The sequence below is a fragment of the Pseudopodoces humilis genome, chromosome 3 (assembly GCF_049639895.1).
Source record: "Pseudopodoces humilis isolate 2021_Gansu_Grassland_sample_001 chromosome 3, ASM4963989v1, whole genome shotgun sequence".
Lineage (NCBI taxonomy): Eukaryota > Metazoa > Chordata > Aves > Passeriformes > Paridae > Pseudopodoces > Pseudopodoces humilis.
Genome location: NC_142202.1, coordinates 48,575,516 through 48,592,044, shown reverse-complemented (window position 1 = coordinate 48,592,044; position 16,529 = coordinate 48,575,516). Strand labels below are relative to the sequence as shown.

At 33.4% G+C, this 16,529-nt stretch overlaps 1 protein-coding gene across 1 annotated transcript in view; it reads left to right on the top strand.

The window, feature by feature from the left end:
• ADGB (androglobin) overlaps nucleotides 1-16,529 on the top strand; it is a 108,834-nt gene that overhangs the window by 51,392 nt on the left and 40,913 nt on the right. The window contains exons 13-19 of the mRNA XM_088052616.1: nucleotides 1,657-1,801; nucleotides 8,562-8,607; nucleotides 10,238-10,403; nucleotides 12,281-12,344; nucleotides 13,902-14,004; nucleotides 15,129-15,261; nucleotides 16,290-16,404. Of these exons, the coding sequence (XP_087908742.1) occupies nucleotides 1,657-1,801; nucleotides 8,562-8,607; nucleotides 10,238-10,403; nucleotides 12,281-12,344; nucleotides 13,902-14,004; nucleotides 15,129-15,261; nucleotides 16,290-16,404 (772 nt within the window). The remainder of the gene's footprint in view (nucleotides 1-1,656; nucleotides 1,802-8,561; nucleotides 8,608-10,237; nucleotides 10,404-12,280; nucleotides 12,345-13,901; nucleotides 14,005-15,128; nucleotides 15,262-16,289; nucleotides 16,405-16,529) is intronic.

Genomic DNA, 16,529 nt, shown 5'->3' with positions numbered 1-16,529 from the left:
TTCATGCTCAGCATAATACTTGCTCCCTGACAAGAAAGGAAAGGATACCATAAAGTGTATGAGCCAAAGTTTTTTCCTTGGACACCCTGTATAATGCACTTCTGTCAGGCTTCAGCTTATTATTTGAACATTGAGACAAGTTCTAGAATTATTAATCCTGTCTCTTTTATTCTGACTGAGTTTCTGTCACAAAACATTGAATGTAGCATATACCCAGTGTAGATCAAAAGGTTTATGTCATTTTGGAGGTTAGGTCTTTTCTTGAGCCTGAGTCCAGCAACAGGTTGTAAATTGTTGAAGATCTGTACACTTTCTTAGGGTGTGTGCACCTTTTGTTGAGACATCTCTAAATAAACTGACTAAATTACATATGTGACAGGTTCTACATTTTGATTAAAATAATTGAATAAACCAGTAAGCTATTTTTAAAATTTTTTGAGCAGCAGCATTTGCTCATGGAAGATGTGACCATGGAATATTCTGGGGATGTAATGGTTTTGCTGATACAGTTGCATTTTGTTAGTTAAAAGTAGTTAAATTACTGCTTGTTTTCATACAGTAGGAGTAGAAATACATTATAATGCTCTAAACAATTAACAGACTATCAAAATAAGGAGGGATTGATAACGAAGATGCTGAAGTATTTGCATTTTGACAGATTTGATATTGTTTTTCATACTTGATAGATTGCTTTATGGTCAACATACCCCATTGGGGAAGGATAATTTATTTAATGTGCTGAGTTTCCATGACAATTAGCTAATTTAATCATTGTGATTTAATTAACAGGTAATGGCCAAAAATATATAGCAAGTATTAACATTTTGTTAAAGTGATATAGCTTTGTAAATAAGATAAGGGACTTAGATACACAGTTGGGACAGAAAGTTTTTAATCTCTTCCTTTTCTTCTAATAAATTATTTTGAAACACCAAAAGGCATGGTATGTGTGACTGTTACTGCAAAAGATCTTGATCTTTCATGATCTCAGTCCTTAAAGAGGGGGATAATTAACACAGATTTTAGTTTGTTCTTTATAGCTGTAATAGCACAATTATACACTTAAGTCTAATTAGCATGTATGCAAAATTGTTTAGGTCTTGTTCTTCTAGTTCTTCACTTAACAAGCAGAGACTTCCTTATATTTCCTTCAGTTTTTACTCCTGCCTCCAGTGAAGTCAGCAGCCGAGCTTTCTTTTGCTAGTACCAGAATAGGCCTGCACAGGTTTCCGTGGTTATCCTGTGTTTTAGTGGTCTGGTAGCTATGGAGACCCAGTTTGAGGGGAAAGACAAAAAGTATTCTGACATAAAACATTTTATTTTTTTATCTTACCTCCATTTAATTAGTACTTTTTTTCTTGTCTAGAGGCCATAGTAATTTATTCACTTCTGACATTATCATCTAATTTTCTGGCTTGGGCTTTGCTTTTTTGAGGGTTAGTTAAGAGGTCTCTCTGTCATAGGTTTGTGTTTAGCACCAAGCCAGTAATGACAAGAAATATATGAAGATATGGATTCTGTGCTGCCCTAGGAATCTTTCAAAATAAAGGAGACACACATTATTTTGACAAAATTTCTGTTAAGAATAATTGTGGAAACTGCATTTTGAAATAAAATGTATGGATTAAAGTGTTTGCATTTTCTTTTATTATTTAGCCACTTTCCACAGACTACCCTCAAAAAAGGATTTCATTCTATATCCCATCTCACTTCTGTTAGTGAAATTGATGAAAATGAAAGTGACAGTAATGGGGATATGAGTCAAAATGGGAGACTCTCAAATGCAGAAGATTATTCTCAGGTAATATTTCTATTTTTTTAACTTGACCTAGTTTTGTATTACAAAGGACAATGAAAGACAAAATGGAAACTATTTAATACTGAAGTATGTATTTTCAAAGACATTTCAGAAAGCTTTTTCCCTTGCTATATAAGTAACTTCCAACCCTTTCCACTTTGTAGTTATATTGATGTGTATTCGGTGGGAAATTTTAATTAATACCTTTATTTTTCATGATTTTCCCTCAGATTATAAAAGTTCTGTTGCTAACACTGTCTTAGTTCTTTAAAATCCTTTTGATGGAAGAATCTTAAGAAGATAGTCTGCAGTGTTTTAAATAATCTTAGTTTATGTTATGATCAGTTTATTTCGGCTACAGTGCAAGATGTACCTCAGCATGTGCCTAGAAAAAATGTAAGCTTTATTTACACATGCCTTAAAATGGCATCTTCACTTAGAACTGAATGGAAAGACTTCTGGCTAGATATGGAAAAAGAGGTAAGGCTTCTCTGCTCAGTTGGCCTGCTCTTAAATTTCAGAAGCTCGGCATTCTAAAGGAATCCTCAGTTGTGATTTAGACCCTGAGGCTTCCTGTGCAACTCTGTGAGGGAATGCCATTCCTCCAAACAGGTTCACTAAGTGCAGCACTGACTGCAAGTTGGCTCAGATCACCCAAGCCAATGATAGTTACTAGGTAGGAGTCTCCACTGCAATTTTCCTACATAGGTAAGATTAATCTTACCTAAGTTTAATAAAACATTGGTAGGATTTTTGGAATTACAACTTTGGGAAGTTGTAATTACTGATTTTTATATTACTTTTTTTATTTTCTTGTTTCTGTTTTTAATTTGGAATATGTATATGCTACCAAAGTCTGTTTTTAGATAAATCTTTAACAAAATGCTCCTTCTAAATTAAATCTTGCATGCTTAACAGAGAAAAGATGATACTTTCAAAGAGTTTATGAGCAATATATGTCATGAAATATATTTCATACAGGGAAATAATTGACAACATAGAGAAATAAAGACTTAAATACTCAGTTAAAAACAAACAGGGCTCCACTGAAGTTTTTCATTTGCTACAAAGAAATTCCATGTGGCAATGCTAGCATCTCTTGAATTTCATTCTGACTGCAGCAAATGCTACTCAGAAGACTATTTGATAGCATTTCTCTTTGCGCTTTAAATTTTTAATTGAATGGAAAGTAATTTTCTATGTAATTTTTGAAGTGTTGGTTTATATTTTCTCTGCAGAATACACTCATACCATTTTTATATTTCAGATCTATATGTATACTATGTGTTTAGATAATATACATATGTGGATATCGTTAGTGGATTTAATGATTTTAAAATAAGGCAGTTCTGCAGTGAAGAAGAATACTTTACAATAGAATATATATATGACCTGTGATTATGTGATATATTTAGCTATTTGATAATTTGTGTACATTTTATGAACAATAGCCTAATTAGTACTTCAGTAGTACTTTAGTAGAAATACTAAAAGTATTTTTAATGATGACATCATACAAAAATTGTTACAAAAAGCAGCAGGGTAAAAAAGATCTGTAAGTTGGTTTGGTTCGGGACAAATTTGAAAGGAAATTTCTGAATGGGGTCTTTCTAGTAAGCAAATTCAAGCGGTCCTTCCTTCCTACCAATTCAGGAAAGATTTCCTTGGAAAAAAGTAGAGAAAGCTGTTTATTTAACAAGCAAAATATTCAAAAACATGAAAAAATTAATACTATTAAACAACAGAACCTCTTGTTGTTCTGAAGAAACAGCAAATTCAAGAAGTCTTTTTTTGTGGAGTATAGCTTGAGTCATCTCTTAAAAATCCCTTCTGTGCTATAAAATGCTGTGCCCTAAGCCCTGATAGGCCCCAAGTGTGAGCTTCTGATAATTTTTCTAAATTTTCAGTCCAAAACAAGTTTGAACAGTTCCAAAAAAACTCCAAAACTACAATCCAAAAAATTTCTCTGCTTCAGCTAGATAAAAAACTAACTAAAAGCAAAAAAAAAGCTCTGTCTGACTGCCTGAGCTGCAAACAACACGCACAGAAAGAAAAAGTGAAAGAACAAGTGCAATTTCTGAAACAAACTATGTGCTTATTTTTCCCCCACTTCACTCTTGGAACCAATATTAAAAGTGCAAAACTTAGTATCCAACACAAACAGAACAGATGATTAGAAATACAAGCATCATAAAATCATCCGAAAACAAAGTAGCATCTTATAGCATATAATTATTATTGTTTTCATTACTTCAGTCTCTAAATGTACAAATACAGATTTGGTTCGTTGCAAATTAATAGAAGTGTATGTGCTGGAAGCACCAAAGGAGTGTGAAATGTCCCTTAGATTTTATCCCCTAGTCCAAGAGTGATTTAGAAGGCTCATCTATCACAGTAGGACATGAAGTCAAGGAGAGATAAGGGCGAGTATGAAAATACATGAGAGAGATGCTGATAAAACTGGAATGGTTGGAAGAAGACATTAATGCGATGCAGGCTGAGGGCAATCTGATTCAGACATGAAATGTAAGAAGTTATGAGCAGCTAATTGACTTGTACATGACCTTTGCTTTTGCCTCAAATTAAACCTCAGCTGAAAAATGCTATGCCTGTTAATAGCTAAAGTATGCAAGTAGAGCTTCATTTTTGCAGTTTGGTTTTTAATATGGAGAACAATCTTCTTTTTTTTTACATATTAAATCTTTTCATCAACAAAATTATGTGGATACCTCTAGCAAATTGATAAAGGAAGAGTTTGCTTTCTGTAGTTTTAAAACTTGACATAAAATATACTTTTTAAAAACAAGTTAATTAGTGATAATAAAAGCAAACACTGAAAGAGAAAATTTGATATCCAAAATTCACTATATTATTGCTAATTTTTAGAATTTTGTATTGCAATATACTGAATGTGAATAACTTTGTCTCCATTTTAAACTGTGTAATTACTAAGTCAAGAGACATCTGCTCTAAAACCTTTGATACAGATTCGGTAAATCTTTGGGATACAGCCGTTTTATGCTTTAAGCTGACTGAAATTCAGTCAGCTGCTCCACCAGATGCTCAACAAGTTTAAATTGGCATATTTCAATTCACTCTAATGTAAACTGCATGAAGTAACATTGCTGAATATCTGATTCACTGTTCCTAAGGTCTGTTGTCACAGAAACAGAGACTAGTGATACTTGAAAGACAAAATTCTAGGAGCTGGATGTACCTTCTTTGAAAAATATGAAGTTGAAAGGCATGTCTCATGTCCTCAAAATATTCATACCAAAAAATAGAAATGCCTCATTATTGAATATTTTCAAACTTTTTTTTTGGTTGTTTTTTTTTTGTTTGTTTGGTTGGTTGGTTGGTTGTTTTTTTTTCTTTGACTTTCCCGTTCACTGCTTTTATGGTCCTGGAAGCATTTAGATTTGTATTAGGAAAAAAAAAAATTAAATATCTAATTTTGGTAGTTAAATTGATCTTGAATCTCTGGTCTTAAGAAAATGCATTTTGTTAATTTTTTGTTAAAAAACTCCATAAAATAGGGCCAAATTCTTAAATGGTGAGGCTCTCTTTTATTCTTGTTCCATAGGAAGTTAAGTTTTTTATAAGTGTAGGACACACTGAAAGACAAATGTGAAAGTATTTCATGGCCAGGAAAAAAACAAAACCATCAGCATATGTAAATTGTACAGTCTTGCAGATTTATGCAACAGTAATTTTGTCAAACGCTTCTGAGAAAAAGATTATCCTGGAGTAGTGTTTCCTTGTAGATCTGCCATTCAAAGCCTACTTGAATATTCTTCATTGGGATGAATTTTTCGATAGAATTTTTCTATGTGTTCTGTTTGAGGAAATGCAAAGCAAGAGAATCAGAATATCATTACCTTCAGTATGTGCAGTGGCTATTAGATATTTTAATATACTGACCTGATTGCTATGTTCATGCATCTTAAGTAGAACACTCATATTTCTCTTTGTGGCTCCTTCAGTGTCATGCTCCCTGGCAATGCTAATTTCTAGAGCAAAAATGTTAGTCTTCATTCTCCCCCAGTGACACGAATACAAAAAACTTGTTATTTCATGTTCATGTTTCCTTCATGTTTCTTACCTTGGTCTATACATTATATATTCAAACTCAGTCCTATCTTCTCATGTGCAGCTGATACCAGTTTATTTAATTTGCATGTTCTTTTGTGTGCTCTTTTCATGCTCCCCATAAACATTACTGACTGTTGTGTCATAACAAGCTTTTACTTCTTTTCACTCCAATCCTTCTGATGTTGCATTTCGTAACTGCTGTGAATTGGTATTGAGTCACCAGGAGAGCTAGGTAGTAAACAAAAAAAAAAAACAACAACAACAAAAAAATCTATTTTCTTCACAAATTTTATCATTTTGGGAATTACTTCACCCTGCATAAAGTGGAACTTCCCTGCTTATTATTTTCAGGGAAAAATTACATATGACAATGAGGCACATGAATTAGAGGAGGGACTTGAGAAGAGGCATTTAGACATTTGTGGTATAGACACACTTTGATGGGCCCACAATTATCTACTTGCACATATATATTGGGCAGCTTCAACGTTAGAGACTGAATAAAAGAGATTCCAAATAGGTAATCCAGTATTTTTAAGCTATTTCTGTATCTCAGTTTGTGCACAGCTTTGTAGATGCTTGTTCTTTTGTAACATTGCCTTTTTTTAAAACCCACCTCTGTTAACCTACTCTCACATCACAGCTAAAATGAGAACTGATATTCCATTTAGTGATACAGTGACTGAGGAATAAACAAAAGTCTCTCCAAATAACTGTAGATGTAAAACCTTTTGATGATATAACTCCCAGATCAACATCAAACTTCAAAATTTAATACAGGTTTAGAACATAAGAAATATTTTGGTCATTGTAATTTTGAAGGAATTGAAACAGATTTTTTATCTTAAAAATAGAGTACCTGAAACTTTATTCCTTCACCTGCAGTTATATTCAGAGAGCTTATTTTTTGAAGAAGACTTCTGTTTTTCACAGAAAAACTGATGTGTTAAATTTTGCCATACATAATTTCTACAATAGATTTGTGCTGTGCAAACAGGGAACTTCCAAATTCCCATAATGGACAATATTACAGTTAAATTATGTGTATTAAATTATTTGTTACTTCCAGTTTTGGGATAGAGACTCTTAAATCTGTAGTTCATTTACTCAGCTCTTTCCTTTGTTAATTCAGAGAAAATCAAACACCTAAAATTTTATGAGAGGTGAGATTTCTGAGCCTGTTCCCATGTCCCGAGCCCATAGAGATTCCGTAAAATGCCGCAGGAAGATTTTTACTTGATCTAGAAATTACAGTAGGAAGCCATAAGGTTTTCCTCTAAGGAAGCATTTACAGGTCCCTTCACATAGTGCATGCAGGGTAGTCAGTAATAGGAGGGTTGAGGCAGACCTGGATTTCCAGCACAATGACCTTGTGTAAGATTTAGGTACTGTTGTGACCTGCCATCCAGTCTAACTCAGACTGTCTAAATTATGTCAGTCAAAATATATTTCTTGATTGTACTGAGAAAGCACAAAAGCTCCAAGTCAGCACAGCCCCCACAGCTTCTCTTTGAAATGCAGAACAGAAAATCGCTGTGCGTCCAGCTGCTGGCCAGGTCAATGCTACCAGCTTCAGCATCAGCACCTTTGTCACATGTCAAGATATGTGAGGGTATATATGAGGAGTTTGGGTGGGGAGAAGGGTGACAAATCTAGGTAAAGGGAGACCTGGGATGAAAGGAAGCTTGCATATTTGTTTGTAATAGCATTTTTAGGTTAGAATATTTGTCTTTGCAAAGGCATAGCTAGTCCAGCTTAACCATTAATAGTACCGCATTCAAATAGGAAGTAAACTGGAAACTGTGCAATTTCTTTCTCCTGACCAACTTCATGAAAGGAAAAAAAAAAAAGAGGTGGAAGTGACTTCTTCAGTGTTTATATCTCGTCGTCATATTGCAGACGAGAGGGCAGTCAGAAGGAAGGATGATCAGGCACACATTTTTAAACCAGAGATTTTAATCTCTCAAAGACAAGGACCTTGTCTTCGTAAATTTAACGAATGGAGTTACTGAAAGGCTGGCTAACTTCATTTGAACTTTAAGTACAAGCAGCTACATTTCATTCATATTAGTTCAGAAATTCTAGCTTGGAGCTGGGTTGACCAGGATAAAGTTGTTTGCCAAAAACATAAAAAAAAGAGGCAACTTTTTATATAGTGATAGAAAACAAAAGATGCTATTGTAATCAAGGATGCTGTTGCTAATGACAGTTGTGTACTGTCACTTGCACAGCAAGAAATGCTTGTTGGAAAAGGAGTACTCTATATATTTTTCAGGAATACTAACAGAAAAAAAAATGGAATTTGTTGTAGAATAGGAATATTAGTTCTTAGAATACAACTTATTTTATTGTTTAAAAGCAGTAATATCAAAGAACATTTCAATAGTGAAGTGGTAGGTATATGAAACAGCTTTTATCTTGCATTGCAGATGACATGTACTTCTCTAGAAAAATATCAGTCTATTAGTGATATGCATGTAGGTATTATGATGAAATTTGACACTTTCATTTTTCATTTAAAAACACAGCCCAAACCCATGATGATAACTTACCAGATTGTATCTCTGTCTCTGGAATGACTGCCCCCAAATCAGGTATTTTCTCTTACAAAATAATGCAAGATTATAGTCACCATCATTACTTTTTCTTGTTTTGTTTTTTCACTGTATAGGAGACCACTTCCTTGTCACAACAAAAGGCAGAGGTACTCAGTAAAGGTAAGTGTGTGTAAAGTTTATAATTAGAGTTCTGCCATTCCTATGTTGTTTGGCAGCAGTGTTAACCCTCGTATTCATATATTAGCAGTCTTACTTTTTTATGGGTGTTGGTTTTACAGGAAAAGATTTCAAAGAACCGGTAAGCATGTACAATTGCATAGAGTAAAATCTTCAGTTTGGTGTTCAAAAAAATTTAAACACTTCTTATTAGTTACTCTCCAGAAAAATATAATGGATTTTTCACACAGAGCTCTTTTTTAAGAAACGTGAATTATAGTATTTTATATTTTTTTTCTAAAAAATGGAAAAAAAATTAAACAAAAACAAATGAAAAAGCAACAAAAAGCAGCTTTCATTTTAATTAATGTTCTTCTGAAATGTGTTTTACAGCACTATTTGAAGATTATTCAAATTTTTTTTCAAAACTAATACTTCATTTTTTAAATTACTTTGAATGCTTGAAGGATTTGGTCAGAAAAACAAGAGGCTCTTAAAAATAAGAGCACTGTAGTTGTTTTACTGGAAGCCTAACACCCATGTTAGCTTAAATTGAAGAGAAAGTCTAGGTTTTTCAGCTTTCAGGTACTTTTTCCATAGTTGAAGGAAAAGAAAAAGGCCTTTTGTGCCTTTCCTTATATTGCATTTCTTTCAGTTTTTGAAAACTAGTTGCAAACTAATGTAGCGCAACACATTAGCTCTGTGTGTATTGTTGATAATGAAATATTACAAAGCACATTTAAATATAAATGATGCAGATTTCTAATAGCTTTCTCATTTGTTATATCTTACGCTTGAATATTACCTCATCTTTTTCCTTATGCTTGTATATTACCTCACCTTTTTCCTCAGCAAGCATTCTGAATTAATAGCTGTTCAGTTCTTCTATTCTCAATTGTTGAGCTATTCTCAAAACTTCTTTTTGGGCCAGGTCAAACATTTTCAGTAACTATTTATGTGAATCTCAGAAAATAAATGCAAACAAAGTTACATTACAACACAAAAAGTTATTGAGTGATTGCAAAATCTGTCTAAATATGTCTGTGTTTATATTTTGCTATGAATCTGACCTTAATTCTGATTTTCCTACAAGAAAATTAATGTAATCTAGTTAAAATCTGTTTCTGTTTAGAAGCAGTTAGTGTGTGTAGCACACAGCAGTTTGTGTGAGTAGCATCATAGCGGTTACTAAGTACCAGACACAAAGCTAGGTCTTTGTGTCCTCTACATTTCTCTGTATTTTTTTCTGTGGGTTGTAGAATACTGCTTCATTAGCCTTTTATTGAATTGAGCTTTGGACAAGGGGATATATTTTCATTTATACAGATAAATTTAGGTTTGCAAATATCACATTGATATTGAAGATTCTAGGGCACAGTTCAATATGTGGTAGTTTATTGAGGTGAACTACTTATGCAGATGCGGATTCAAGCCCTAATTTTCCCTGTAGAGTTGCTTCAGTCACCATTTGAGCTCTCTAGGTCAGTGGGATAGCTTTTACTTTTAAACTGTATGCATAATAACTGATGTATAGATAATTTCCTTGTAATTTTAGGATAATTTTTAAGTATGATACTACTCTAACTTTGATATTGTCACTGTGTTGGCTCTATGTGTCTTTTTATCTTTGCAGATGAACGTGACAGTATCAGTTTAGATACCAAAAAAACATCAGAAACAGCTGATACCAATACAAAGAGCCTGACAGGGACTAAATCAAAGGATGGAACAGCATCAGAAAAGATTTCAGTTTCCAGGGAAACCTGGATTACCTTTGAAGACTTCTGTGTTTGTTTCCAGTAAGGAATAGAGGGTTTGAGTTTTATTCCACACAATATACTGTATAATAACGGTAAAATTCAAAACATGGCTATATAAAAATTGTATCTTCTTAACAGATTTTCTTTGTATAGCTATCCTGCCTTTCAGGGTGGCTTCAAGGCTACTCTTCAGACCAGACTATTCTTCAGACCAGAGGTACTATCCCTTTCGACAGTGCATCTGTAGATGCAGCCCTGCTCTGTGCTTTGGTTGTGTCCTCCAGAATACAGTGGAGAACACAACCACCAGCTCCACAAAGCAGCTGTCAGACTGCAGCTGGGGTGGAAGATTGTATGTCGTGGAGTGTTGTGGCCATTAGGTGCTTCTGTAACCCATGAGGCACTGTGCAGACACAGTCTGCATCCAGACAGCACAATTCTAAAGAAAAACGTAGTTGTTGAAATCTGTAGCCATCAGCATAGCTTTGCTTGATAAACTAGATGTTTTGTCTCACTCCCTTTTCAATATAATTCCAAGGCATTTATGCCTCTGAAAACATAAAATAAAAACAACTTGTAGCATATCTTCAGCTTCTGTCTTTAAGATTTAAGGAGCTTGGTGCAATACATACCCTTCAGAGAATCTAAGATTGCTGAGGGAAGTGATTTTATCAGAGAAAATTCACTCAATTCTTTTCTTGTTTGAATGTGTAACTGACATTTCTTTGTGAAGCTTTTATTTTCATAAGTAAGCGTATAAACTCTACTCATTCTGTAAAGGAGAATGTATAACTTTTATACCAGCCAGCAGCACAGGAACTTCAGGAATAAAAAGTCAGGGGTCACTTTAGGCCTTGTTAAGATTTCCATGCTGCTTTTAGGTAGTCCTAGGTCCAGGAAAATAGGACATTCAGAAAAAAAAGCATCACAAGCAATTTCATTTCCTTTAAAAGTCTCACATACAGAGAATGTGAAATATGAACTTTCTATTTTATTAGCCAAATGTTAAAGTACTGTTGACCTTTTTAGACCAATATTAATATTAATTAAGGCAAAAATTATTTGTCAGTTTCTTAGCTGTAAATGAATGAGAGTTTATTTTCACAGTCAACTGATAAAATATTGGTTAACAGAAAATCTTGATTGACCTTTGAAGAATTTATCCCTCAGAAGAAATTAAGCATCTAAGATTTTCAATTTACCCCTCTGCTCAGCTGAAAACTTTTCCTTCTCTGTCATGCCTCCTTCTCAGATACAGTGAAAATTAGAATGTTCATAGTTCATATCAACTTCGAGAAGTGAGGAATATTTTAGTCATTGTAGGAATTGATATGTCAGCAGTAGATCAGGATCCCTGTGGAGTTTCTGGGTAATCACTACATTGGTTCAAATCTGATTCCATCCTCAATTAAAACTTAAGCCTTTTATGTCTTCCTAGGTGAAATTAAAACCAGAAAAAATGTTGCCAGGAACTATATAGCTTTCTGAAGGTCTGAAAACAGCTGAGAACTGAAAAAAAATTAATAAAATATATAAACCAGTCCATCTTTCAGTTATACTTTGTATAAAACTTCATTACAGTAATTTTCATGTTGGTATGGAAGTTTTAGAGTAATATTAGCAAGTTACCATTTATAGATTGAAAATAAGCAAATTAGTGGTCTGACCTCCAATGGAAAAGTGTAGAAATGCAGTAAATACATGAATTAATTTCAACTGCTTTCTCTAGAGATTAATTTTATTCACCTTTTTATAGCTAAAAATGTTGAATCATTTTTGAGAAATAGCTGTGAGTCTGACTTGTGAAATTAGAATCTTGTGCTATGAAATAGACATTTACCTAAACTAAGTAATTTATACTGATTATTTTCTTATAGTCATATATATCTAATATTTCAATTTTATATTCTTCTTAGGAACCTGTATGTTTTCCACAAGCCACATACATATGCTTATAATTATCAGAAGACATGTTTTAAGGTAAATGACTGTATTGTGCTTTTTTTTTCCCCAGTTTTACATAATTAGATAATACATATATCCTAAAAGATATTGATAGAGCAGATATAACTGCTACTACTGAAAAGTAATAATGCGTTAAGGTTACTGTAGTCAATACAAATGTATGTTTGCAAGCAAATGTTCAGCATTATATATATATGTGTTTAAGTAAAGGAAAAATGCTGTGGAATGCTACTGCACAATAAAAAATAAATGGCTTATGTAAAGAAAAATGATAGTGAATCAGCTCTCCAACCATTATTTATTTTGATTAAAAACTACCTTATAACAATTTGGTGTCAAAATTGAATTTAATGATGATTCAGCTACAGAATCTGCTCTTCAATTCTCCTTCATCCTCCCCTGTTACCTAAAACCCAAATTGTGAGTCTGTTTAGCATAACACTCTGTTTTCTCTTTAAATGCTAAGTCCTTTTGCTATTTACAGCATCCCGTTGCAGGGCTTTAGTAATACTCTTTAGTTACATTCAAATAATGGAATTTCTCTAAACTTGCTATTAGTTCATATTATCAAAAGGTTATTTGACATTCTTTGAATATCCTGTCCCAGCTCTTATTTTATAGCTTATCTGAGGTGTAATTGTAGAGTACTGAAACGTAAACTCCAGGCATGAAGTTCATGTAAAATCCTGTACTGAGAAGGTTAATTACATGGATTATGCTCCATAATTATAGTACACCTGCAATTTCCCACCTCTCTGTAATCACATCACAAGAAATTTTCCTAATGACTGTGTGATATACTTTTGTAAGCCATAATCAGCATTAAGACTATGTAAGCCTGTGTGTTCTTGTGCCAAAAAACCCCTAACCCTTTGCTGTAAAACCATTCTTATTTTTAACATTGAAAGAGATGATACGTTTACAGTATTACGTATATTTTATATCATGCTTATAAAAGAACATTTTCATATTATGATAGAAGGACAAAAATACAAAAAAAAAAAAAAAGTATTTATATAACTCTGGAATATTCAGGAAGACCTGTACTGTAACAGTTCTGAAGAAAGCAGCTTTTTCACTTTTAGATTTTAAAGAATTACTAGGAACAATAGAATCATTCTATAGTTTCTAACATTGGCATAGGGATAATGTATTGAAGTTCAGAGTGAAAGATGTTGCCCTCATAGAGTTTTGTAGGAGAAAAACCCATTTATAAGGGAATATCATTCATATCTACAAATTCAAAAAGTATTTATTTATTTCAAGATTTCTGTAATTAATTTGAATCAGAAAGTTGCAGCAAAAACCAAAATTTTTGGTCTTCTGTTTTCTGGCAAGTAAAAATCCTGCATTTAGGTATGTATGATCAGTATAATATAAAAGTAGGTATATTCTCGTGCAAAAGGAGTTCTGTTTCCTTTAATCTCTTAACTGAACAGCTTATACATGCAGCATGAGGCTCTGGGCTAAATGACATGTTTGAAATTTGGAAGAAGTAGTCACAATTTGTGTAAGGCCAGTTGGACAGGATTCAGTGCAAAAGAATGAACAAACCTCCATTTTTCTGTACAGTCTTCTGATGAGGAAGTCTTCTATTATTTACTTGTGGACAGTCTGATGCCCATTGAAATCCTGGTTAGCTTTTCTGCATTAGTACACTGGTATGTTACTGAAGGTAAGGCAAACACACAAAAGTACATGTCAATGTTGCGTTTTCCCGTTCTTGAATATGTTTGTGCCATTGTGTTTGTCTCTTGTGTACTTGGGCACAGTTTGAGAGTTTAGCAATACTTTGAAGGAGTCAAATTGGTTTTAAGAAATACACTAACATTCAAGCAATACTTTGTCATTATTTCATATTGATGATGAACATTTCCATGAAAGAATCCCTCCCTTGTCTGTTTATTATGATTTGCTGGAAGCTTTTCATCTGTATATTTCTGGAATGGATTTTCTTGTGTTTCTTGAGGTTTCTTTCCTACAGATTCCATTCATGCAAGCTACTTTATGCCTTAGCTGATCTTAATGCAGCAAAAACCACAATATAACCAAAGAATATTTCTGAAATTATTTTTAAACTGGTGCACAATAAGCTCTCAAGTATGTTTAAGTTAGCTTTTTCAAGACCTAACAACTTGAATGACTTAGATATTAATCCCTTGTATTTCATGAAAAATACAGAATGGAATTCAGGAGAGTTAAGGCATTTTATTATGGTAGTTGGCTTAGGTTAATCAGATATTTAAATACTTGACATGGATGTAATTTAATGCATCTAGAATGGAGTAGAGAAAACCAAAACAAAGCTAAAAAACCAAACCAACCATTCTGTTAAAATAAACTATAAGCTATAAATGTCAATAAATGTATTTTTTTAAGGCTATTTGCTTTCTTTGCATATGGACAGAAAGGATTTTTTTTGAGTTTTACAGGAGCCTTAAGTGGCTTGGAAGATGTCTGATGCCTTAAGTTTTTAAAAAATACCTACTTTAATCCTTTAACACTGTCTAGCCTCTGTTCTAGGTAGTGTCTCAAGGCATCAGATGTATACATCTTTGTAACACATTTTATAACCATTATTTTCTAGCAAATAGTACAAATAAGCCATGTTTTGTACCACCAATGCATTTTAAGTGACTGTTTTTTTCTGTGTTAGCAAAACCTAAATGAAGATTTAATGACTGTGAAGTAGCCACAGATTCTGCTTAGGTGTGTCTGAATGTTATTGTTGTTCACCCTCCCCATATTGTGTGGGTTGTATTTTGTTTTGGTTTGTTTGGTTTGGTTTTCTTAACCTAGGTACTAAACAAGAATGTTCAATGGGCGTGCTGAGGGTTGAATATTTCTCTTGGAAATCTGTGATTCCTGGAGAACTTGTATTAAAGATGCATACATCTGCAACCAAAGCTACTGTGGTAAATCTTCCTGTTGGGTATGTATGTATGTATGTATGTATGGGTATGTGATTTTTCTTGTTAAATGCTCGTAAGTAAGAGTAGAGAACTCAGACTCTTTATAAAAAGTGTTGGTAAATTCACAGTAATTTGTCAATCTTACCAAATTAGCAGTCTGATAATCCAAAAACTTATATTTTAAGGAATAAACCCTTGCAGGGAAACCGGGAAAACAACATTTTCATGTCTTGTCATAAGCATAATATTCCTGAAAAATTCACTGAGGCCTTCTACTTTCCCAAAAAGAGAAAATCATCAGTTTTATCTCAAAGAGATGAAACAAAACGTAGTTTTAAAAAATTAAGTAAGATGTCAAATAAATAGGCATAGAAAGAGAATACACAACACTAGCACACTGAAATTAAATCAAAGACTTTTAATAGTGCTTTTTATTTGTATTCATTTAGACTAAACCTGGGACAGTTGTTAGGTTTATAGACAACATTCACGTCTAGTCCTGCATTCACATGTGTTTTCTTAGTGTAGTTTCTAAAAGTTGTATTTCTCTGTATTGTAGGGAGGCCAAAAATGTGTGTCTTTTAGCACCTGTAAATTTCAAAGCTAACAGATACCATCAGCTCAAATTTATAAGCTTCCCACCTTTAATTCTCTTTACTCCAGACAGAGACAGGAGGATTTCAGTCAGATTTAATTTACGAAAGGTGTGGGAGACAAATGGGCTTCCCCATTTCATTACAAAAGAGAAGTCACTTGGTAATCATGGAAGGCATTCTCTTCCCACTGTCTTTTAGTGGCTAAGGGGAATTTAAATATGAGTCAAAAGAAGATGTAATTAAAAACTACCTCTGTGTCTGGGGAGCATCATGTCTCTTTTCTTACTCTCACTGCTGGATCTCTGGATAACATTTTGAAGCTGTGGCCTGGATAAGCTTCTTCACCTAAATACAATTCTGACAATGATATTACCTAATGTGTGAAAGAAAAAGCTTAAGAATTGCTGCAATTAAAAAAAAAAATTGTTTGGTTGGATTTTTCTTGATTGTAGGCGACATATCCTGCTCTTCACAGTAACTTGTCCCATAGGGCACCACATTGAGCTGTGTACCATGGTGCCATGTGTCTTTGGAGAAGAGGATGCCGTGATGCCAGCTCTTCAGAAGGTGTGCATAGTGACTAATCAAACATTGTGAAAATAGTTTTTCTGGCTACTAATTAAAGTGAAGTAGTATTGGACTTCGGTTTAGAGCTGTTATATTCAATGGGATTGTATTAATTTTAATATGAA